The 24267-nt window shown below is 38.5% G+C and overlaps 1 protein-coding gene across 3 annotated transcripts in view; it reads left to right on the plus strand.

The window, feature by feature from the left end:
* Positions 1-24267, plus strand: part of Ccdc73 (coiled-coil domain containing 73) — a 102621-nt gene that overhangs the window by 19734 nt on the left and 58620 nt on the right. For all 3 annotated transcript variants that reach the window (XM_090347929.1, XM_090347927.1, XM_090347930.1), the window contains exons 3-6: positions 2068-2139; positions 15483-15554; positions 18174-18209; positions 20020-20094. In XM_090347929.1, the coding sequence (XP_090204055.1) occupies positions 2068-2139; positions 15483-15554; positions 18174-18209; positions 20020-20094 (255 nt within the window). The remainder of the gene's footprint in view (positions 1-2067; positions 2140-15482; positions 15555-18173; positions 18210-20019; positions 20095-24267) is intronic.

Below are 24267 nucleotides of genomic sequence, written 5' to 3' on the forward strand. Positions count from 1 at the left end.
TCACTGGGTACTTTCAATGTCCTTTTCAAACTCAGGATTTATCTCCTACACAATGGCTCAACTTACTTTCTTATGTTGTTTAAAAAATACATTTTTCTTGATACTTTCTTGGTCTTATTAACCAGTTTTCAAGATAAATATATCTAATATTCATGTGAAAGCTTAAAAAATTATTAAAGCCAGGCACTGGTGGCTCATGCCTGTAATCCTAGCTACTCAGGAGGCTGAGATCTGAGGATCAGGGTTCAAAGCCAGCCTGGGAATGAAAGTCTATAAGATTCTTATTTCCAATTAACCAACAGAAAACTGGAAGTGATGCTGTGGCTCAAAGTGGTAGAGTGGTAGGCCTTGAGCTGAAGAGCTCAAGGATAGTACCCAGGCCCAGAGTTCAAACTCCACCAGGAATGAAAAAAAATTTTTTGAAGTCTCTTTCCCTGCTGAGGCATGGCTCAACTGTTAGATAACTTGTCTAGTAAACACAAATCCCTGAGTTCAATAAGTACTTAGTTTTTATGACAATTTCTGATATAGAAAAACATTAGTACTGTAAAACATTCATAGCAACCCCTTTTTTATTTTCCCCCTTTTGGTGATTCTGGGCTTTGAATTCAAGGCCTTATACTTCCTAGGCATTGTCTTACTTGGTTAGGTCTTATGTGTTTTGCCCAGGATTGGCCTCGGATTTTGATGTTCCTCACTATTCTTCCTTTGGAACTGGGTTTACAGTATATATCTTCATACTCAGGTTGTTTGTTGAGATGAGGGTCTCAGTAACTTTTTGATTGTCGCCTTAATCTTTCTGATCTCTTATCTTGTGAGTAGCTGAGATTTCAGGAATACGTCACCATGCCTAGCCCCTAGTGATTTGTTTTTTGGGGCAGTACTAAGGCTTAAATTAGAGCCTCAATTTGTTAGGCAATCATTCCATCACATAAGCCAGATCCCTAGACTAGCAGTTCTTAAATTCTCCTGCTTTTCATGCAAGTACTTCATTTTATCTTGAAACATTATATCAAAAAAATAGAATGTGTTTGTATGTTTAACACACGTAGGATTATTATTATTATTATTTGCTAATCCTGGGGCTTGAATTCATGGTCTGGGCACTGTCCTTGAGCTTTCCCAAGACTAGTGCTCTACCTCTGGAGTCACAGCACTACTTCCAGCTTTTTCTGTGTATGTGGTACCAAGGAATCTAACCCAGGGATTTGTGCATGCTAGGCAAGCACTCTACCATTAGGCTATGCTACTGGCCCAATCTTCTAAAGATAATGTAATTAATGCCAGAGACTCTGGATCCCAAATATGGGCTTTTGGCAAGGCATAGTGGTGTGTACTTGTTCTATCAGTTAGGAAGGTCACATTTAGATCATCTTGAGCAACATAACAAGATCCCATTTCAAAAGACAAACCAGCCAACCACTGGTGGCCCACTGCTGCAATCCTAGATCATCAGAGATGGAGAGCTGAGGCTCAGGTTGAAAGGCAGCTCAGGAAGACAAATCTGAGAAACTCTTACCTCCAATTAAACCAGCAAAAACATGAAAGTGGGGGAATGGCTCATTTGGTAGAGTGCTAGCCTTTTGTGGAAAAGCCAAGAAGAGTGAAAAGTAATAACTTCAAGCCTCACTACTAACTCTTCCCCCCCCCCAGAAAAAGAAAAAGATAAGTCAAACTAAAAAATATTGGCTTTGCTTGTTCATCTGTTGTGACATTAGGCAAATTATGTTATCTTGCCACTTTAGTTTCTTCATCTATAAAATAACAATAGTAACAATGTCTATTCTTTAAAATTTTCTTATGGATTAATCAGTACATAAAAAATCTTCCCTATCTTTTCTATAAGCCCTTGATAAGTTTTCTGCAAGAAAAGCCTACTTTAAGGTCCCATGCTAATCTATGGTCCTAAAGTAGCTCACTGTAAGAACTTTCATTTAATTTTCAGTTTTCAAGCTTTTTAAAAAAATGAATGTGAGAAAATGCTGTTTCCATTTCTCTGGAAAGAACTGGAAATGAATGTCTTGAGATTCTAATTTTCATAGAACTTTCATTTTCTCCTTGACTTAGGAAGCTGAAACCCAATATGAAAAACAGATTGGTAAAATTATTATGGAGACACAAGAACTTAAGTGGCAAAAGGTGAGTATTTTTCCCCTCAATTGGCATTTTTTTGGGTTTTTTTTTGGTTGCTCATGGGGCTTGAACTCTGGGCCTGGGAGCTTCCCTGAGCTCTTCACTCAAGGCTACCACCCTACTCCTAAGCTACAGCACCACTTCAGATTTTCTAGAGGTTAATTGTAGATAAGAGTCTCAGGGACTTTAGTGCTGGGGCTGGCTTTGAACCCTGATCCTCAGATCTCAGCCTCCTGAGTAGCTAGGATTACAGGCGTGAGCCACCAAGCCTGGCTCAATTGGCATTTTAAACATCCATTTATGGCCGGGACTTTGGCCTAGTGGTAGAGTGCTTGCCTAGCATGCACAAAGACCCGGGTTCGATTCCTCGGTACCACATACATAGCAAAAAGCCGGAAGTGGTGCTGAGGCTCAAGTGGTAGAGTGCTAGCCTTGAGAAAGTCCAAGGACAGTGCTCAAGCCCTGAGCCCAAGCCCAGGACTGGCAAAAAACAAAAAACAAAAAAAACATCCATTTATATATTGTAGTTATTATTAAAATGAATTTCTAAATTTCCTAAGTTTATCTAGGAGTAATGCATCATTTGAAACAAAACTTCAGGACATTTCCAACTAAAATTATTGGCAATATTTGGGTTTTCATAAAACTGAGTAAATGCTTTGTTCAGGCCATTTATTCATTTATTTACTTATTTCAGCAGTTCTGATGAAATAACTTGGTGCTTCATGCCCTGCTCAGCCTGAATATTTAGAGCTGATGCTCCATAACTTGGCTACACCTGTAGCCTGACATTTTGCTGATTAATGGGAGATAAGTCTTGTGCACTTATCTGTTGAATTCTTTTGAATTTTTGCCTGTGGGATCTCAGCCTCCTAAGTAGCTAGGATTAGAGGTGTGAGCCACTGATGCTAGCTTTAGCTAGTCTTTCTGATATTACCGTGAGGATAACGCAGAAAACTTCTATTTTGCAACTAAGCAACATTATAGTAGTGTTGTATTATACCAGACACTCAGGCAGGACTTGAACCCACAGTATTAAAGTCACCAGCACTCAGTGGCTCCAACTAGGCATCATTTGAATAACTGCATTCCCACTGATCACCACCTTCGGGCAGTAGAGAACAGCCCGGAGCTTCTGGTGGGGCTGAGTTTTTAAAGATACACACCACATGCAGGTGGTTATTGTCGGGGTTTTTAGTCTTTCTTAGGAGAACACGTCCCGACTAAGAAGAGACTGAGAAAGGGTAGGGCCAACTGGCGGCCCACACCCAGCCCTCCCTTACAGGAGGACAGACAGACACGCCAGGGAGACTGTCACAGCAGAACTTGTTTATTCCGGAAGTACGTTGGGCTAAAATAGGATGCAGGAGAATATCAGCATAGAGGTGGGCATGGCAGGGAGGGTGGCGGGGCCAATCCCAGAGATAGAGGTGGCCTACTTTACATCACAAACCACAGCCAAGCCTCCCAACGAGGTGACAGGCAGGTTGGATTTCAAGACCAGAAAATGAGCCCATTTTCCTGATGTGACGCACCCCACAGTTATAATCACATACATGTGGTATCTCCATATGATGTCACCATCTGATGCCCTAAGTTAACAGCCACAAGGATGAGACCACATGCAGGTAGTTGAGCAGGTTAAGCAATTTTACAAAAAAACAGAATTTGGTGGCTAAGCTTGACAGGTTATTACAGTGATACAGGAGAATGAGATTATTTTGAAAGCAGTGAGATCTCAGCACTAGAACTATATATTGTTGTATAATGCAGATAGAAAACAATAGCATTGTATCTGATTTTCTGTAACTTAATATTAAAGCATTTATATAGTGCTTCTATGCACTAAACTAAAAAGTGAAATGTTAATATTGATAGTTAAGAGCTACTCAGGATGCTGAGAGCTGAGGATAATAGTCCAAAGCCAGCCTGGGCACTGAAGTCCCTTAGATTCTTATCTACAATTAACCACCAGAAAATCAGAAGTGGCACTGTGGTTCAGGTGGTAGAGCACTAGCCTTGAGCTGAAGAGCTCAGGGACAGCTCCCAGAACCAGAGTTCTAGTCCCATGATTGACCCAAAGAAAAAAAAAGTTATTGATAGTTCCTTTTTTAGATGTATTTAAACAGGAATTTAAGGGCACCTTATCAGATTATGAATTCAAATGACATAATTTAAACCTAACTTCAAGTTATTAGAACTTTGGGGCCTAGGGAGATCCACAAGCACATATAGAATAGGGGAATTAGACTAGAGCTGGGGGGCTGGGAGTTTGACCTAGTGGTAGAGTGCTGGCCTAGTATGCATGAAGTCCCAGGTTCGATTCCTTGATACTACATACGTAGAAAAAGCCAGAAATGGTGCTGTGGTTCAAGTGGTAGAGCTCTAGCCTTAAGAAAGACCAAGGATAGCACTAAGTCTCTGATCTCAGTCCCAGGACTGGCAGGGAAAAAAAAAAGACCAGAGCTGGAGTATATGAGAGACAGGCAGGTCTGGAGAAACAGGTAAATACTATATACAAACTACAGCTCAAAAGATGTTTTTAAAAGTCTCACCAGGTACCAGTAGCTCATGCTTGTAATCCTAGCTATTCAGTAGGCATGCATCTGAGGACTGTTGTTCAAGGCCAGCCCAGACTGGAAAGTCTGAAAGAATCTTATCTCCTATGCACCAAAAAGCCTTCTGGCTGTAGAGCTGTTGCTGAGGTGGTGGAGCACAGCCTTTAGCAAAAAAGTTTAGGGACAGCACTCAAACCATAAGTTCAAGCCCTAAGAGCAGTACAGACACAGATACAGACACAGACACACACACAGACACACACACAGACACACACACAGACACACACACACACACACACACACACAAACACGGATTTATTCCTCTTTTTAAAATTTTTTGATTATTTGTGTGCTTTGAGATGTATGTCTTGTTCAGGCTGGTCTTGGACTTCTGGGATTAACTGATCTTTTTACCTCAGTTTTTGAGTAGTGAGACTACAGGTTTGCACTGTGTGAGTGCGTGTGTGTGTGTGTGTGTGTGTGTGCGTGTGTGCGTGCGCGTATTTTTTTCCTGTGCTTGCTAGATTGCTAAATAGGTACTCTATTACTTGAATCACGCTTTTGGTGAATGAGAATTAATAGTATAAAGTTCTTCTTTTTTTTTTTTTCCAGTCCTGGGATTGAGCTCAGGGCCTGAGCACTGTCCTTGGATTTTCTCAAGGCTAGAGCTCTACCACTTGAGCCTCAGCACCTCTTTTGGCTTTTTTCTATGTATGTAGTATCGAGGAATTGAACCCTGGTCTTCATGCATGCTAGGCAGGCACTCTACCACTAGGCCAAACTCCTGGCCCCAAGTATAAAGTTCTTCTAATTGCAAGTCAGTTAGTATATTTAACATCACCCAATTTAAAAAATACCAGAGGCCTGTTTGGTACTTAGGCTGATTGTAAGTTTCATGTGTAAATAAACTTACAAGGATAGTCATGAAAAAAAAAATAGGATGATATAGTCATACTTAGTTCTTTCTCTCTCTTTTTTTTTTCAAATCCTGAGGCTTGATCTCAGGGCCTGGGACACTGCTCTTGGGCTTTCTCAAGACTAGCACTCTACCACTTGAGCCACAGCACTATTTCTGGCTTTTTTTGTGTATGTGGTACCAAGGACTCGAACTCAGGTCTTCATGCATGCTAGCTAGGCACTCTACCACTAGGCCATGCTCCAAGCCCCAGTCATATTTAATTCTTAAAGATATTGTAAAGCTATTGTAGTAAAAATAAATTGGTCATGTATATGAATTATTATGTTCAAGAGAATATAATAGAGTCTAGAACCAAATGCAAATACATAAGATCATTTAGTGAATGATAAAGGTGTTTTTCAAATCAGTGGGGAAGGATAGATTATTCAATAAATGGTATTTACTGAACAAATATTTCCTTGAACAAAAAAAAAATAATCCAAGCCAGAAGTGGTGCTGTGGCTCAAGTGGTAGAGTTCTAGCCTTGAAAAAGTCGAAGGATAGTGCCTAGGCCCTGAGTTCAAGACCCAGGACTGGTAAAAACAAACAAACAAACAAGCAAACAAAGTAAACCATGTTCATATAAGTAGTCTCAATTCTTAGTACTGATAACTATTGATACAGGTAGTTTCAGTTTTCATTCTTTCCTACGTTGGCCTCAGTTGGAAAAAGAACCTATTATTACTTAAGTTGTGATAAATCAAAGACTGTACTACTTTATGTTTTACGAAAAATTATGATAGTATACCTGGTTGTCCTGATGATGATTGTTTATCTTAAATATGTGTAAGATGATTGTTCTTTCTTATTTTATTATTATTTGTTAGATAATCTTATAGGATAATGCAATGATATTTAATACTAATAGCCAGGCATGATGTCTCACACTTGTAAGCCCAGCTACCTGGGAGTTGGAAATTGGGAGTATCATATTTATGGCTAGCCCAGATCCTCTCCTTCCCTTACTGAGATCCTCATTTCAGCCAATCAGTGTTGTGGTGTTATCTTTTGATCACAGCCATTAAATAAGAGGATTATAGTTCTCTTATTATAATCCTGGCCTTGGTAAAAATGTGAGAGCCTATCCCCCAAACAAAGCAAAAAGGTACTGCCTAATAAACACAAGGTCTTGATTTCAACTCCCAGTACCATCATCAAGAAGAAGAAAGAAAAGTGTGACTCTAAAAGTCATATATTAGAATGTTTGGGCACATCAACCTGGTTAAAAACTTAGGTGTATAAATTACTTAAAAAGCCAGCAACTAATAACTCAAACCAAGAGAACAGAGTATGGTTTTCAATCTGTCCTTGCTCTGATAGGTAATTGCAGTTAGATTTTTTGTGAAGTTCTGTTGAGGTTCTCTGGTGCCACCAAGTGTCTGTCTAACAAGTGTCCTGAAAGAGTATTTCTCTTGTAATTTACTAGTTATGCTTTCTTCATACTCTAGAGCTAATTGTAGATTTGTCAAAATAATTGTCTAGCATGCATGAAGACCCATGTCTGGCCTTTTCTATATACGTGATACCAAGAAATTGAACCTGGGTCTTCGTGCATGCTAGACAAACACTCCACTACTAGACCAAACTCCCGGCCACAGATACATAAAAAATATATGAAAAAAAAAAAAGAAAAAGCCAGAGTGGTAGAGTTCTAGCCTTGACAAGGCTTAGGCCCTGATATCAAGCCGCAGGACTGGCAAAACAAAACAAAAACAAAACATATTTGATCTTATCAGGAGATTTTCTTCTGCTTGAAAACTGTTCTGAGAGCATTCATTTATTTTGTCTTCTTATCAGTTTATTCTGTTTTAATCCATTTTGTAAGATCTGAATTTGGTGATTGACTATAAAACCATTATGTATTTCAGTACTTGTTGCATTTAAATCTCATATTTTTGGACTTAAGAATGTTTAAAGAAAAGTGAAGAGAGTTGGAGGCCACATCTTGAGAAGCTATTTCTCATTCTTGAAGTCTCTAATGTACTTATTCTTTCTTTCCTTGATTGCAGCACTGGCAGCACTCTATTTTTCTAAGAAAACTCTTTTTTTTTTTTTTTTGCCAGTCCTGGGCTTGAGCTTAGGGCCTGAGCACTGTCCTTGGACTTTCTCAAGGCTAGAGCTCTACCACTTGAGCCTCAGCAGCACTTCTGGCTTTTTTCTATGTATGTGTTACCGAGGAATTGAACCTGGGTCTTCATGCATGCTAGGCAAGCACTTTAACCATTAGGCCAAACTCCCGGCCCTGAAAACTTTTTTTTTTTTTTTTTTTGTGGGTATCCTGAGCCTGGGCTCAGGACTCAGCCTGGGCTGTCCCTGAGCTCTTCAGCTCAAGGTTACCACCCTATCCTAGAGCCAAGCCCCACTTCTCCTTTTCTAGAGGTTAATTAGAGACAAGAGTCTCAGGTCCTTTTGTGCCCAGGCTGGCATTGAATCTTGATCCTCAGATTTCAGCCTCCTGACTAGCTAGGATTACAGGTGTGAGCCACCATGCCTGGCTTTTAGGAAAACTTTTGAATTAAATTCTGAAAACTTTTGTCAAGCATCCATAGCTTTTCTAAACCTGTGTCTTTTTTCTTTTTCTTTTTCTTTTTTGTCAGTCTTAGGGCTTGAACTCAGGACCTGGGCACTGTCCCTGAGCTCTTCAGCTCAAGGGTATGGATACTGCCCTACCTTTGAGCCAGGCCCCACTTCCCATTTTCTAGAGGTCAATTGGAGATAAGAGTCTCAGGTCCTTTTGTGCCTGGGCTGACTTTGAACCTTGATCCTCATATCTCAGCCTCCTGAGAAGCTAGAATTACAGGCATGAGCCACAGCGCCAGCTGGCATTACTGTTTTTAAAAATTAGGTATGGGAGGGGCCGGGAGTTTGGCCTAGTGGTAGAGTGCTTTCCTAGCATGCACAGAGACCTGGGCTCGATTCCTTGGTACCACATATATAGAAAAAAAAGGTGGAAGTGGTGCTGAGGCTCAAGTCGTAGAGTGCTAGCCTTGAGAAACTCCAAGGACAGTGCTCAGGCCCTGAGCCCAAGACCAGGACTGGCAAAAAAAAAATTAGGTATGGGATTTAAATTATTGTGAGCTTCAGAAAAATGAAAAGTATGATATTAAAAATGTACTCATGATGTACTGCATGTCTCAGTACTGAATAATTACTTAATCATAATAATTTAAATACTATCAGTTTCAGGAACATTTGTGAAGTAACTGTTGGAAGAAAAAGAGGAAAAAATGTGGGATAATGACTGCATAGGAACACTAAACTTCCAATGTAATAGAAGTTAAATAGATAAACTTGGGCTGGGTGCTGGTGGCTCATGCCTGTTATCCTAGCTACTCAGGAGACTGAGGATCTGAGCTTGGAGGTTCGAAGTCAGGCAGGGCACTGAAGTTCATTAGACTCTTTTGTTTTTTTATCCCCTTTGGTCTTGAACTCTGGGCCTGGGCACTGTCCCTGTAATCTTCAGCTCAAGGCTACCACCCCATCCCTTGAACCACAGTACCACTTCAGGTTTTCTGGTGGTTAATTGCCCAAGCTGGCTTTGAATCCAGACCTTCAGATCTCAGCCTCCTGAGTAGCTAGGATTACAGAGGTGGGCCCCTCATTTGGCCTCGTGAGACTCCAAATAACTACCAGAAAGCTGGATGTGGCATTGTGTCTCAAGGGGTAGAGTGATAGCCTCGAGCTGAAGAGCTCATGGACAGTGCTCAGGCCCAGAGTTCAAGTCCCACTATTTACCGACTGACAAAAACACAAACAATAACAACAACGATTCAAACTTGGCAAAAACAAGCAACAACAACAAAATAAACTTGGCCAGGCTCATGCCTGTAATCCTAGCTACTCCAGGAGGCTGAGATCTGAGGATCACAGTTCAAAGCCAGCCTGGGCATGAAAGTCTATGAGACTCTTACTTCCAGTTAACCACCAGAAAACCAGAGATGTCACTCTGGATAAGTGGTAGAGCACTAGCCTTGAGCTGAAGAGCTCAGGAACATCACCCAGGCCCCAGAGATCAAGCCCGACAAATGACAAAAAAAAAAAAGATAAACTTTAAAATGATTAAAACTATGTATCATTTGGAAATATTGAAACAAATATTGAAAGTGTGAAAGTAATTTTTATTTTATTTAATTAATTAATTAATTAATTAATTTATTTTTGTTGGTCATGGGGCTTGAACTCAGCCTGGGCCCTGTCCCTGAGCTCTTCAGCTCATGGTGACCTCCCTACCCTCCAGCCAAGACCCACTTGCAATTTTCTAGAGGTTAGTTGGAGATAAGAGTCTCAGGTCCTTTTGTGCCTGTGTTGACTGAACCCTCAGATCTCAGCCTCCAGAGTAGCTAGGATTACAGGCAAGAGCCACGCACTTGACTTTCATATTTAGACCTAGGATGATGAGAGTTTAACTGATTAGGATCATTAACCTTAGTAAAAACACAAGGAAAAAAATTAATAATTTTCTTGGATCTAAAGACATATATACCTTCCATCTAAAAAGGAGGAAGAGACAAAGAAATATTATGACATGGGCATTAAAAAATACCAAGGACCACCAAGATGAAATGCCTATGTCCATCTGGTCATATAAAATATTTATTGAAATGAACTTCAGGAAATGGAAATAAGAGATTTTTTCCTTCCTTGTTTTTTTTCCCTTTTTGTCTTCTTCATTTACTTATCTGTCTTTGGGAGAGTAAGAGGAGCATAGAAATGGAGAGAAAAGAGGGGAACAGAGGTGGTATTCATTAGACATTGTTGAAATTATATAACTTGTGGGTAGGGATGAGAGGAAAATCTGGGAGAAAATGAGAGAAGGGAAGACATTTTTTAAAGAGAAATGTACGTTTATCTGTTCATCTTTATGTATGTATGTATGTATGTATGTATGTATGTATGCATGCATGCATGCATGCGTCAGCTGAAGGGCTTGAACTCAGGGTTTGTATGCTGGGTCTTTGTACATACTAGGCAAGCACTCTTACCATTAGGCCAAACTCCTTACCCTGGCCCTGAGCTTTTTTTTTTTTTTTTTGCCAGTCCTGGGGCTTGAACTCAGGGCCTGAACACTGGCCTTGGGCTTTCTTATGGTTAGTCCTCTACCACTAGAACCATAGCACTACTTCCAGCTTTTTTCTATGTATGTGTTACCAAGGAATCAAACCCAGGTCTTCGTGCATGCTAGACAAACACTCTACCACTAGGCCAAACTCCTGGCCCTGGCCCTGAACGTTTACACTCAAGGTTATCACTCTTCCACTTTGAGACACAGTGCTGCTTCTCCTTTTTGGGGGGGGTGTAATTGGAGATAAGAGTATCACCAATTTACCTGCCCATCTGGCTTTGAATCCTGATCTTCAGATTTCAGTCTCCGGAGTAGCTTGGATTACAGGCATGAGCCACCGACCCTGGCTTTTTTCTTTCCATCACTTTTATACTAACAATTAAAAAAGTGGAAATAAAACATGGTGGTACCTTCAGTTTTGCAAAAAATCTACTTTTTTTTTTTTTTTTGCCTGTCCTTGGGCTCAGGGCATGAGTACTGTCCTTGGTTTTCTCAAGGCTAGAGCTCTACCACTTGAGCAACAGCACCATTTCTAGCTTTTTTCTATGTATGTGGTACCGAGGAGTCGAACCCGGGTCTTTGTGTATGCTAGGCGAGCACTCTACCACTAGGCCAAACTCCCAGCTCCAAATCTACTTTTAAACCACAATTGTAGTTTGGATAAAAGGTATTTTCTTTTTTTTAAATATCTATATGGTTATGTTTATATTTCCATTACCATGTCCATAGCATTGGGTATGCAGATATTGAGTCCTTGCTCTTGTACTGTTTGGATTTAATAGCCACATATTAAGGATAACATGCGCCTTTTGTTCCTTAGGTCTTGACTTGTCTCACGCAACATGATTCGCTCTAGATTCATCCACTTCCCTGCGAATGCCATTATTTTATCTTGTCTGTTGGCTATGTAGAATTCCATTGTGTATATATACCACATTTTCTGTATCCATTCATCTGCAGTAGGGCATCTGGATTGTTTCCATCGCCTGGGTATTGTGAATAGTGCAGAGATAAACATAGCTGAGCAGGTGTCCTTATAATATCTTGGGTTATGATGTTCAGGGTATATGCCCAGAAGTGGTATAGCGAGATTGTAGGGAAGGTCTATTTTCAGTTCTTAAAGAAACCTCCACACTGCTTTCCAGAGTGGCTGAACTAGTTTACATTCCCACCAGCAGTGTAGTAGGGTTCCTTTTTCTCCACAACTCTGCCAGCAACTGTCATTGTCTGAATTCAAAATCTTGGCCATTCTTGTTGGGGTAAAGTGGTATCTTAGGGTTGTTTTTATTTGCATTTCCTTTATGACCATAGATGATGAACATTTTCTCATATGCTTTTCTGCCATTTTAATCTCTTCTTCTGATAAGTGTCTCTTTAGTTCCCTTGCCCATTTAGTGAATGGTTTATTGGGTTTGGGGGGATTAGTTTCTTGAGTTCCCTGTAGATACTGGATATTAAGCATTTGTCAGATGTATTATTGGTGAATATCTTTTCCCAGTTGGTTGGCTGTCTCGCTACTTTTGCAACTATGTTTTTATCTATACAGAAACTTTTTATTTTTAGGTAGTCCCATGTATCGAGTCTCTCTCCAATCTGTTGTGACCCTGGGATTCCGTTCAGGAATCTTTTGCCTGTGCCTTTGAGTTCCAGAGTTTCCCTACTTTATCATGTAGCAGTTTCATAGCTTCCGGTCTGACGTTGAGGTCTTTGATCCACTTTGAGTTAATGCTTGTGCATGGCCAAAGGCTAGGGTCAATTTTTAGTTTTCTGCATGTGGCTGCCCAGTTTTGCCAGCACCAATAATTGAATAGACTGTGTTTGTTCCACTGTTTATCTTTGGCTCCTTTGTCAAATACAAGTTGCTATAGGTATGTGGTTCTATTTCTGGGTCTTCTATTCTGTTCCACTGATCTTCTGGTGTGTTTTTGTGCCAATACCAAGTGGTTTTTGTTATTATGGCTCTATAGTAGAGTTTGAAGTCTGATATTGTAATACCTCTAGCATTGCTCTTTTTGCCTAGAATTGTTTTGGCTATTCTAGGTCTTTTCTTGTTCCATATGAATCTTTGAATTATATCTTCTATTTCAGTAAAGAATGTCTTTGGGATTTTAATGGGGATTACGGTAGTTTCTTTTTTAAAAAATTTTTTATCGTCGGGATAATATACAGAATGGTTATATTCACCAGGTAATATGTGCATTACTTCTCACACATTGATACCCCTTCTCCTGTTTTTGTCCCCATTTCCCTCTCCACAACCCTTCCCAATCATCTTGTTTCCCCCTTCCCTTTTCTATTTCAAATAAACAAATAAACCTATATACAATATACCAGGTAACCAAGTCAGAAAAAGTAACAGAATGAAATTAACCAAAGGGCCACAAAAGAGAAGAGAAATAACATGGTACATTAAGAACAACAATCACACAAGATAAATCTCTTGTTTCCATATCCTAAAGATCTTTTCATTTAGTTTCATCCTATATGACTTTATATACCTAGGTTTTAAGCTATTGTAATTCTCTGCTAGGAAAGTCCTAGGTGTGTACTAATCATTACAAATGAGGGAAACCATTGAGCCTATGTTCTTTTGGGTCTGGCTTACTTCACTTAATATGATTTTTCCAAGTCTTTCCATTTCCTTACAAATGGTGCAATGTTATTCTTTCTGATGGCAGCATAGAATTCCATTGTGTATAAGTACCACATCTTCTTGATCCAGTCATCTGCTGAGGGGCATCTGGGATGGTTCCTTATCTTTGCTATGGTAAATAGCGCGGCAATGAACATCACTGTACTAGTGGCTTTAGTACGTCCTTATTTCTGGACGTTTGGGTAAATGCCAAGGAGTGAGATTTCTGGGTTATAGGGGAGCTGTATGTTTAGTCTTTTGAGGAATTGCCATACTGCTTCTCATAGTGGTTGAATGAGTTTACACTCCTACCAACAGAGTAGTAGCAGTCTCTCCTGGCCACATCCCCACTAGCATCTGTTGTTATTAGATTTCTTGATCATGGCCATTCTAACTGAAGTGAGATGGAATCTCAAAGTTGTTTTGATTTGCATTTCTTTTATGGCCAGAGATGTCAAGCATTTCTTCATGTGTCTATAGGTCATTCTTATTTCCTCTTCAGAGAAGTCTCTTTTTAAGCCTTTAGCCCATCTTTTAATGGGATGGTTGCTTCTTTGAAGATTTGTTTTGGAGAGATTCAGTTTTTTGAGCTGTTGATATATTTTAGATATGAGGCCTTTGTCTGTTGTATGGCTAGTGAAGATCTTCTCCTACTCCGTGGGCTCTCTATTTAACTTGCTAGCTATGTCCTTTGCCATACAGAAGCTCTGCAGTTTAATGTAGTCCCATTTGTCCAAACTTTCTTTTACTTGTGTTTCTGGGTCTTTATTAAGAAAGTTTTGGCCTGTGCCAAGGAGACCTAGTGTATCTCCTATTTCTTCTTCTTTTTTTTTTTTTTTTTTTTTTTTTTTTGCCAGTCCTGGGCTTGGGCTCAGGGCCTGAGCACTGTCCTTGGACTTTCTCAAGGCTAGAGCTCTACCACTTGAGCCTCAGCACCACTTCCAGCTTTTTTCTATGTATGTGGTACCGAGGAATCGAACCTGGGTCTTCGTGCATGGTAGGCAAGCACTTTAACCACTAGGCCAAACTCCCGGCCCTCCTATTCCTTCTTATAAAGTTTTCAGGGTTTCTGCTTTTACTTCAAGGTGTTTGATCCATTTGGAGTTAATCCTGATGCAGGGTGACATAGAAGGATCCAACTTTAGTTTTGTGCAGGTGCTTAACCAATTTTGCTAGCACCCCTTGTTGAAGAGGCTGTCTTTCTTCTGTTTTTTTTTCTTTTCTTTTTTTTTCCCCACTCCCTTATCAAGATTAGGTGGCCATAGGTCTGTAGATTGATTTCTGGCTCTTCGGTTCTATTTTATTCGTTGTCAGGCCTGTTCTTGTGCCAGTACCAAGCTGTTTTGGTTACTATAGCTCTGTAACATACTCTCAAGTTTGGTATTGATATTCTTCCAGTGCTGTTCTTTCTGCTAAGGATTGTTTTTGCTGCTGTTGTTATTAATATAGTGAATTCAGGTCCTAATGTTTGTTAGACAGGAACTCTACCAATTAATTGTTTCCCAAATCTGCAGAGTCTAAAAAAATTTAAAGCAATGTGTTTTATCATGAAGATGCTCATGAAAGCAAAATTTTATATCATGATTCAATTACAAAAACTCCCCAGATTGTCTTAAAATTACATTTTTTATTAAAGAATTTATTAACATTGATTTTTACATCATATTTCAAATGACATGTTTAACAAACAAGTGTTCAAGAAGGGAATCTCTATATATAATCACAGGCAATTAGTTTTTAGAACATAATCAAAATTAGACTAAGGGTTTGTATATTAATTTATGAAATAAAACATTATATCTATAGAGTCATAGGTTTTTATGTCCATGTAGTTGTGTTTATATTTCCAATACCATGTCTATAGCATTGGGTATGTAAATATTGAGTCCTCGCTCTTGTACTATTTGGATCTAATAGCCACATATTAAGGATACCATGTGCCTTCTGTTCCTTTGGTCTTGACTTGTCTCACTCAACATGATTCGCTCTAGATTCATCCACTTCCCTGCAATGCCATTATTTAAAATTACATTTTAAGAGCATAAAATGTATTTTAATTTTATTTAACTTGTGGATCCAGTGATATTTTAAACTAATAAAATAGGATCTGGGTTTAATTTTTTCTTATTTTTACAATAGGAAACTCTCCTAAATGAAAAGGAAGCATTAGTAAAGCAACACAAAGAAGCAATGGAAGGTTTGAAAAAACAGGTAATAAAAATAGACAAATATTATAATATTAAGTTATATTGCATCCTTCTTCCATGAATAGTATAACATTGTTCCTAGTATTCACAGAAGGCAAAGAGAAAAGGCATTTTATGGAAAGTAAAAAATAAAGTTATTTTGACTAGTAAGTGATTCAATGTACGGTAATTTGGAAAATATTTTAAAACTGTTTTGAAAACTTTTCTTGGAGATGAAGATCATGTGTTTTCATTTGTTCTAAATAATTTAGATAGGTATATGCTTTCTCTGTTTCCCTTTTTCTTTTGTTAAAATTATCCTAGGATAATAACACTCCAGTCGTAATAACACTCTTGAAAAGCTAAGCTAAGTTAGGGATCTGGGTGCTAATAGCTCATGCCTATAATCCCAGCTACTCAGGAGCTGAGATTTGAAAATTGCAGTTTGAATCTAGCCCTGGCAGAAAAGTCCCCATGAGGGGCTGGGAGTTTGGCCTAGTGGTAGAGTGTATGCATGAAGACCTAAGTTCAATTCCTTGTTACCACATACATAAAGAAATCCGGAAGAAATCTGGAAGTAGTGCTGTGGTTCAAATGGTAGAGCTCTAGCCTTGAGAAAACCCAAGGACAGTGCTCAGGCCCTGAGCTCAAGCCCAGGATTGGCAAATAAAATAAAATAAAATAAAATCCCCATGAGATCCTTATCTCTAATTAACTACTCAAAAACTGTAAGTGGCTTTGTAGCTCAAAGTGCTAGATGATTATGTTAGGCTAAAGGCTTCATAAATATCAACCATCAGTAAATTAGAAAGAAAGAAAGAAAGAAAGAAAGAAAGAAAGAAAGAAAGAAAGACAGACAGACTAATAGTTTTGTTTCGTTTTGCCATTCCTGGGGCTTAAACTCATGGCCTGAGCACTGTCCTTGGATGTTCTCAAGGCTAGAGCTCTATCACTTGAGCCACAGCACCACTTCTGGCTTTTTTTTTTTTTTCCTGAACCTGGGTCTTGGGGCCTTGGTGAATGCTAGGCAAGCACTCTACCACTAGGCCAAACTCTCGGCCCTAAAGGTAAAGACTTTAAAGAAACACATCAACTACTCAGGCAATTAATTTGAATTCTGTATCTCATCACTGTTCAAAATGGTTAGAACTATGGGTTTAAGAAGATGCATTGAGGGCCAGGAGTTTGGCCTAGTGGTGGAGTTCTTGCCTAGAATGCATGAAGACCCAGGTTCGATTCCTTGGTACCACATACATAGAAAAAAGCCAGAAGTGGTGCTGAGGCTCAAGTGGTAGAGCTCTAGCCATGAGAAAGTCCAAGGACAGTGCTCAGACCCTGAACTCAAAACCCAGGACTGGCAAAAAAAAAGAAGATGCATTGAGGCAGGAGCCTGTGGCTCATGTTTGGAATCACCTACTCAGGACGTTGAGATCTGAGGAACCCCGGGCATGAAAAGTTTAGGAGACGCTTATCCCCAATTAACGACTAGAAAACCGGAAGTGGTGCTGAGGTTCAAAGGGTAGGGTGGTAACCTTGAGCGGAAGAGCTCAGGGTCATTTCTCAAGCCCAGAGTTCACCGCCCAGGACATGACAGAAAAAAAAAAAAGAAAGGAAGAAAATGCATCGATGTAAATGTCCTCTAGAATTTTTTCCCTTATGTCTATCTCTGTGTCCTCATTTTTCTTTTTCTTTTTTTCATCTTTATTGAGGTCTGTGTTTAGAAAAGAAACACATCCAAAGAAATAAACCTATATATCTTACATCATTGGTGGGTTAAGGCTACTGATCATTTATATCTTAGAATGAATTTGTTTAAACAAATGACAGACTTTAATCTGAAATAGACCTAACCAATTAGCAGAGTTTTAATTGAAGCCCAAGCATAGCATAGTGCTGTCTAGGAGAGAGCTAGTCTACATCTTTGCCAGCAGAAGAGACTTTGGGTAAGAATGCTTAAATCCCTGAAAGTTAGCAGACATGTTCTTGGATTCTTTTTGTTTTATAATAATGGAGATCAAACCCAGGATCTTACACATGCTAAGCAAGCACTCTGCCATTGTTTTAAATAAAGAATTTTTGAATGTAAATTATTAGTTTGGAAAAGGAGAAAGGAAATTCCCAAATAAACCTTTATTTCTTGATAATTTTGCTAAAATAACATGCTTCTTAGAATATTTCATTATTTTTAGGGGGCATGTACATGTTAGCTTTTCTGTTTTCAAATGTCATTACTTTAGAAAGATCTTTATTTTACTGTCATGTGCTAAAAAACTTTCAGAACATAAATGTTAAATGCTTAAATACAAATTATACAGATTTCTTAAGTTATATTTCTGAAAATGATACATGATATTATTTAGGAGAAGATGGCAAAACATTCTGACATTTAAGAAAATTTCTTGAGGGGAAAACTAAACTTTGAGAGATTACTGGTATCTGAATGTGATTCAGTTGTTCATTTACTTTGACAACTGACTTTTCTCCCTTTCATATAATTAATTATTTTCTAAATGTGGAAGCAGAATGTTCACTTTATATTAAAGCGAAAGGATATCGGAATGTAAAAAGTTTCTATAGTCTTATTAACCAGTATAATTCACTATAACAGTTTACTAATTTTTATTTTTATTTTAAAAACTATTAGTTCCAGATGAAGATGTATGCTTTGGAAGAAGAAAAGGTATGTATTAATTTTAAAAATTAAAGTATAAATGAATGAATGAATGTAATTATAGTTGTTTATTACACTAGGAGTATTAGTAATAAATTAATGGAAAATGTTGATTGCTTAAAAACTTTTTTTTGGTGCCAGTCTTGGGGCCTGAATTAAGGAACTAGGCACTATCCCTAAGCTTTTTTGCTCAAGGCTAGTGCTCTACCATTTGAACCACAGATCCATTTCCAGCATTTTGGTAGCTAATTGGAGATAAGAGTCTCAGAGACTTTTCTGCATGGGCAGGCTTTAAACTGTATTAGCTGTCAGCCTTCTGAGTAGCTAGGATTATAGATGTAGTATAGCAACTATTTACATAGCATTAATAAAGTATTACCTATTATTTATTTATTTATTTTGTGGGTCCTGGGGCTTGAACTCAGCCTGGGCACTATCCCTGAGCTCTTCAGCTCAAGGCTACCACCCTACCCTTGAGCCAAGCCCCACTTCCCGTTTTCTAGACATTAATTGGAGATAAGAGTCTCAGGTCCTTTTGTGCCCAGGCTGGCTTTGAACCTTGATCCTCAGATCTCAGCCTCCTCCTGAGTAGCTAGGGTTACAGGCGTGAGTCATCGTGCTGGCATTAGCTATTATTTATTATCTGAAGATAATTTAAAGTGTACAGGAGGATGTGTATAGGTATATGTAAATTCTATGGGTGACTTGTGCTTACACATATTTTATTCATGGAAATCTTAGAACTTATTAATTTCTCTTCCTTCCCTTTCCTTTTTTTTTTTTCTGTTGGTTGGTTATGGGGTTTGAACTCTGGGCCTGTGCACTGTCCCTGAGCTCTTCAGCTCAAGGCTAGTGCTGCACCACTTGAGCCACAGTGCCACTTCCAAATAATTAATTTCTTACAGATTTGAGGAGATGGTATATTCTAGCTTTAGTAATGTAAAATAACAAAAGAAGAATGTAAACAACTATCATCTGTAAATTCTCTTAGGAAAGCTCTACTGATAAAAATTATGTGCTTTTTTTTTTTTTTTTGCCAGTCCTGAGGCTTGAACTCAGGGTCTAGGCACTGTCCCTGAGCTTCTTTTGCTCAAGTCTAGCACTCTATCACTTGAGCCACAGGGATACTTCTGGCCTTTTCTGTTTATGTTGTATTGAAGAATCAAACCTAGGGCTTTGTGTATGCTAGTCAAGCCATTTTCCACTGTTACCTTCCCAGTCCCAATTTGTTTTTATGGTATATTTCATTAAGCTGGAACTGGTGGTTTATGCTTATAATCCTACCTACTCAGGAGGCTGAGATATCAAGATCACAGTTCAAAGCCAATCTTGGTAGGAAAGTCTGTGAGACTCATCTTCAATTAACCACCTAAAAGCTGGAAGTGGAGTTGTGGCTCAAGTGTGGAGTGCTAGCCTTGGGTGGAGTGATGTGCACTTGTTACGCCAGCTATAGGGGTAACAAAATGGCTGGAAACAGTGGCACAGGTCTCTTATCCCCAGCGACATAGGTAAGCACAAATAGAAGATCACAGTCTAGGCATAAAATGAAATCCTACCTTAAAATAACAAAGGCAAAAAAGGGGCTAGAGGAGTGGCTTAAGTGGGAGAGCTTCTGCCTAACAAGTGCAAGATCTTGAACTCAGGCCCCAATACCATAAAAAAGATATTTCATTTTATGAAAACTGCAATGTTTCAGTACTTTGAAGCTAATTGGCATGTAATTTACTATACAGACAGACTTTGGTTTTTGAGCTCTTATATTTTCCCTTTTCTAATATTTATATTAGAAATGTAATTGAAATATAATTTTTACTTAAAGGGACAATATCAACTTGCTACAGAAATAAAAGAAAAAGAAATGGAAGGATTGAAGAAAACATTAAAAACACTACAGGTAAAGTAACAGTATTGCTTAAGGAGAATTTTTCTATTTTAGCATTGTGTAAGTAAAGTACCATTAAATAATATAAACTAGCAAAGCAAAGCTGACAATATTCATATATATGTATATATACACATTACATAATGTAATGTATTATATAATGTAATACTCTTCCTGAGATCTTTACCACAATTTTTTTTTTTGCCAGTCCTGGGGCTTGAACGCAAGGCCATGCTCCTGGCCCCTTTACCACAAAATGTCAGCTGGGTACAGTGGCTCACACCTATAATCCTAGCTATTCAGGAGGCTGAGGTCTGAGGATTGTAGTTCAAAGCCAACCTGGGCACTAAAGTCCTTGAGACTCTTAACCACCACAAAACCACAAGTGGTGCTATGACTGAAGGGGGAGGGCAGTAGCTTTGAGCTGAAATGCTCAGGATGTTCAAGTCCCATGACCAAAACAAAACAAAACATGTGTCTATATCTATATCATCTATAACTATATCTGTATATCTATATATTTAGTGTTATCGTTTTTTTTGCCAGTCCTGGAACTTGAACTCAGGGCCTGGGTACTGTCCTTGAGCTTTCTCAGGGTTAGTGCTCTACCATTTGAGCCATAATACCACTTCTGGCTTTTTCAGTATATGTGGTAATCAAGGAATCAAACCCATGGTTTTGTGCATGCTAAGCAAGGACTTGACTGCTAGGCCAAACTCCTGGCCCCTCATCATTGTTAAATAGTACTTTACTGTTATATATATGAGTAAAATAAGTAAATCTATATAACTTACTTTGTCCCTAAAAATTAAGATAAAATAGCATTGATAAAATCCTTACGTATATGTTTAGTATTGTGTATATGTTTAGTATTGTGTTGTTATGTGTAAGTATAGGCTATGAATGCATTACCTTTGCCTTTAAGCCATTCGCAGTCTCATAGAGAGTACAGAAATCAGTTACTTAATTCAGTATATGTTTGTTGAAGGCATGCTGTGTGCTAAATTCTTTTCTTGGCACTGATGTTACAGCAAGGATGAGAAAAATCTATGTCCTTGTATAGCATACAAAACATATGGGGCTTCTGTTTCCAACTTTCATAAACCAGGAAAATAAAGTTTCTTTAAATAAGTGTGCATTTCAGCCAATTATTTTTTTTCTGTAACATAGTAGCTATAGAATTTATGTGTTTTTGCAATTGCCTTTTATAGTTAGTTTATTGATTAGTATCAGCTTTCTATAGTACAAAGCTGTCTATGTCTGGTGTTATTAACCAAATTGTATGTGATTTTTTTGAGTCAAGAAGTAAACATTAAATGTACTATCCAGCTGGTCATATCGACTCATTCCTTTAATGCAAGCTAATCAAGTGGCAGAAATTGAGAGGATTACATCTAGGCCAGCCTGGGGTGGGGGTGGAGGAAGAAAAGAAAAGAAGAGAAAAAATAGTATAATAATAATAATAATAATAATAATTATTATTATTATTATGGCCAGTCCTGGGGCTTGAACTCAGGGCCTGAGCACTGTCCTTGGGCTTTTTCCTCAAGGCTAATACTCTACCACTTGAGCCACAGCACTGTTTCTAGCTTTTCTATGTATTTGGTACTGAGAAATCGAACCTGGGTCTATAGGCAAGCACTCTACCACTAGGCCAAACTCCCGGCCCTAACTACATTATTATTGTAATTATTATTATTGTTATTAAGAACCCATCTGAACTAAGTTAAGTTTTGGGGATCATATCTAATCCCAGTTACTTGGGAGTCCATAGATGATGAGATTTCAGTCCAAGGCCTTCCCATGGCAAAGATACAAGATCCTATTAAAAAATAACTAAAGCCAGGTGTGGCCACTTATGCCTGTAATCCTAGATACTCAGGAGGCTGAGATCTGAGGATCAAGGTTCAAAGCCAGCTTGGGCACAAAAGGACTTGAGACTCTTATCTCCAATTAACCTCTAGAAAACTTTGGAAGTGGGGCTTGGCTCAAGGGTAGGACTGTAGCCTTGAGCTGAAGAGCTCAGGGACAGCACCAAGGATGAGTTCAAGCCCCATGACCTACAAAAACAAAAACAAAATAAAAAAAAAAGAAAACTAAAGTAGCTGAGTGCCCCTGGCTCACACTGTAATCCTAGCTACTCTGGAGGCTGAGATTTGAGGGTCATGGTTCAAAGCCAGGCTGAGCTGTGGCTCAAGTGGTAGGGTGTTTGCTAGCCTTGAGCTGAAGAGACCAGACCCAGAGTTCAAGCCCCACTACCAAGGAAAACAAACAAACAAAAATACCCCACAAAAACTAAAGTAAAAGAAAGGACGAGGAGCATGATTTAAGTATTGTGAGCTTAGGAAGCAATAAGGCTTTGAGATTCAAAGTCCATAACTGTGTGCATATAATCAATCATCTATAAAAAAAAGATTATCTGTCAATGTAATTATATTGCTTTCAAATTTTACTGTAAAAAATAACTGCAGCTGGGCTTTAGAAATGTTAAGAAAATACAGCTGTGGATTTAGTAAAAATAAAATGCAAACGTGATAAGGTTTGAACAGTGCCTTCAATAAGTTTTGAAAGTTACTTCTTTTATTTTTTTGCGCTGTTCTTGGGCTTGAACTTGGTCTAAGCTCTGTTTTTTTCTTTTTCAAAGTTTAGAATCTTTATTTCAATTTTTGAAACTGTCATAATGTTCAGAGCAAACATTTGTATTTGCTGAGTGTGTTTTGTTACTGTGATAATGAGCCTGTTCTAAGAGTATAAACTAAGAATGAAATTTCTAATAAGGCTTCTTTTCTCATTAGAAATCTCCCTTTACATTATTAGAATGTTTTTCCTCTACACTTTTAACATTTTCTTTTAGAAACCAAAATATAGTAGTTCTGCTTATTTGCTTTTAGATAAAACTAAACACCAATAGTCTCTGTTCTTGCGCTTTTTTCTCCCCTTAAGGCTAGCACTTGACTACATGTCCCATAGCATCACTTCTGGCTTTTTGGTGGTTAAACAGAGAGAAGAGTCTCATGGACTCCTTCCCAGGCTGAACCACAATCCTCAGATCTCAGATTCTTGAATAGCTAGGATTATAGATGTAAGCCACTAATGTTCCCATTGCTGGGTCTGTTTAAATCCAAAGAAGATTTGAAATACCAAATTGTTAACGATTTATCTCTGGGCTGTGAGAAGATTTATTTATAATAGTTTTCATTCCTATCCTCATCTGTTCTTTCAAATTTTCTTCAGTAAAGAGCTAATATGACACAGGAAACTCTCTTAGACTGTTTTCCTATCTTACCTTTTTTATTTTTGTCTTAGTATGTATCACTCTATTATATATTAATTATATTTATTGTCAGTCGACTACCACTCCTGCTGGGAAAAATTCTTCTGAAGGGCAACAACTTGTCTTGTTCATTGCTGTATCCCAAGATCCTAGGAAACAAATTAGTGAATATATTGTTTTTGTTACAAGGAAAAATGTTTTGTAAATAAGTTTTTGAAAAAGGTCACTAAAAATTTCATATTTGAGGAGAAGGGCAATGAAGGAGGAGAGCACATAAATGGAAGAAGAAAGAGTGAGTAAATGCAGTCAGTCACATTCAATGTACATTATGTAAAAACTGAACTGCATAATGAGGATAAAGATGACCACGAGGAAAAATGGGGAAGAATGATCGATGGAGTAGCCTTGATCAAGATGTATTGTACTGGGCCAGGAACATGGCCTCTGGTGGTAGAGTGTTTGCCTAGCATGCATTAAGCCCTAAGTTCAATTCCTTGGTACTACATACACAGAAAAAGCCAGAAGTTGTGCTGTGGCTCAAGTGGTAGTATACTGGCCCTGAGCAAAAAAGTGTCCAAGGACAGTACCTACGTCCTGAGTTCAAGCCCCATGACTGGCAAAAAAAAGATACATTGTACTCATAATCTGACATGGAATTAATACCTTTGTATAACTACTTAATAATAAAAATGGAAAAAAATCTAAAAATTGTATATAGAAAATAAATATCAAGTACCATAAAATTTTTTTTGCCAATCCTGGGCTTGAGATCAGGGCCTGAGCACTGTTCTTGGACTTTCTCAAGGCTAGAGCTCTACCACTTGAGCCTCAGCACCACTTCCGGCTTTTTCCTATGTATATGGTACCAAGGAATTGAACCTGGGTCTTCATGAATGGTAGGCAAATACTCT

This window comes from Megascapheus bottae, chromosome 16 (assembly GCF_031878675.1).
Source record: "Megascapheus bottae isolate mThoBot1 chromosome 16, mThoBot2.hap1, whole genome shotgun sequence".
Taxonomy (NCBI): domain Eukaryota; kingdom Metazoa; phylum Chordata; class Mammalia; order Rodentia; family Geomyidae; genus Megascapheus; species Megascapheus bottae.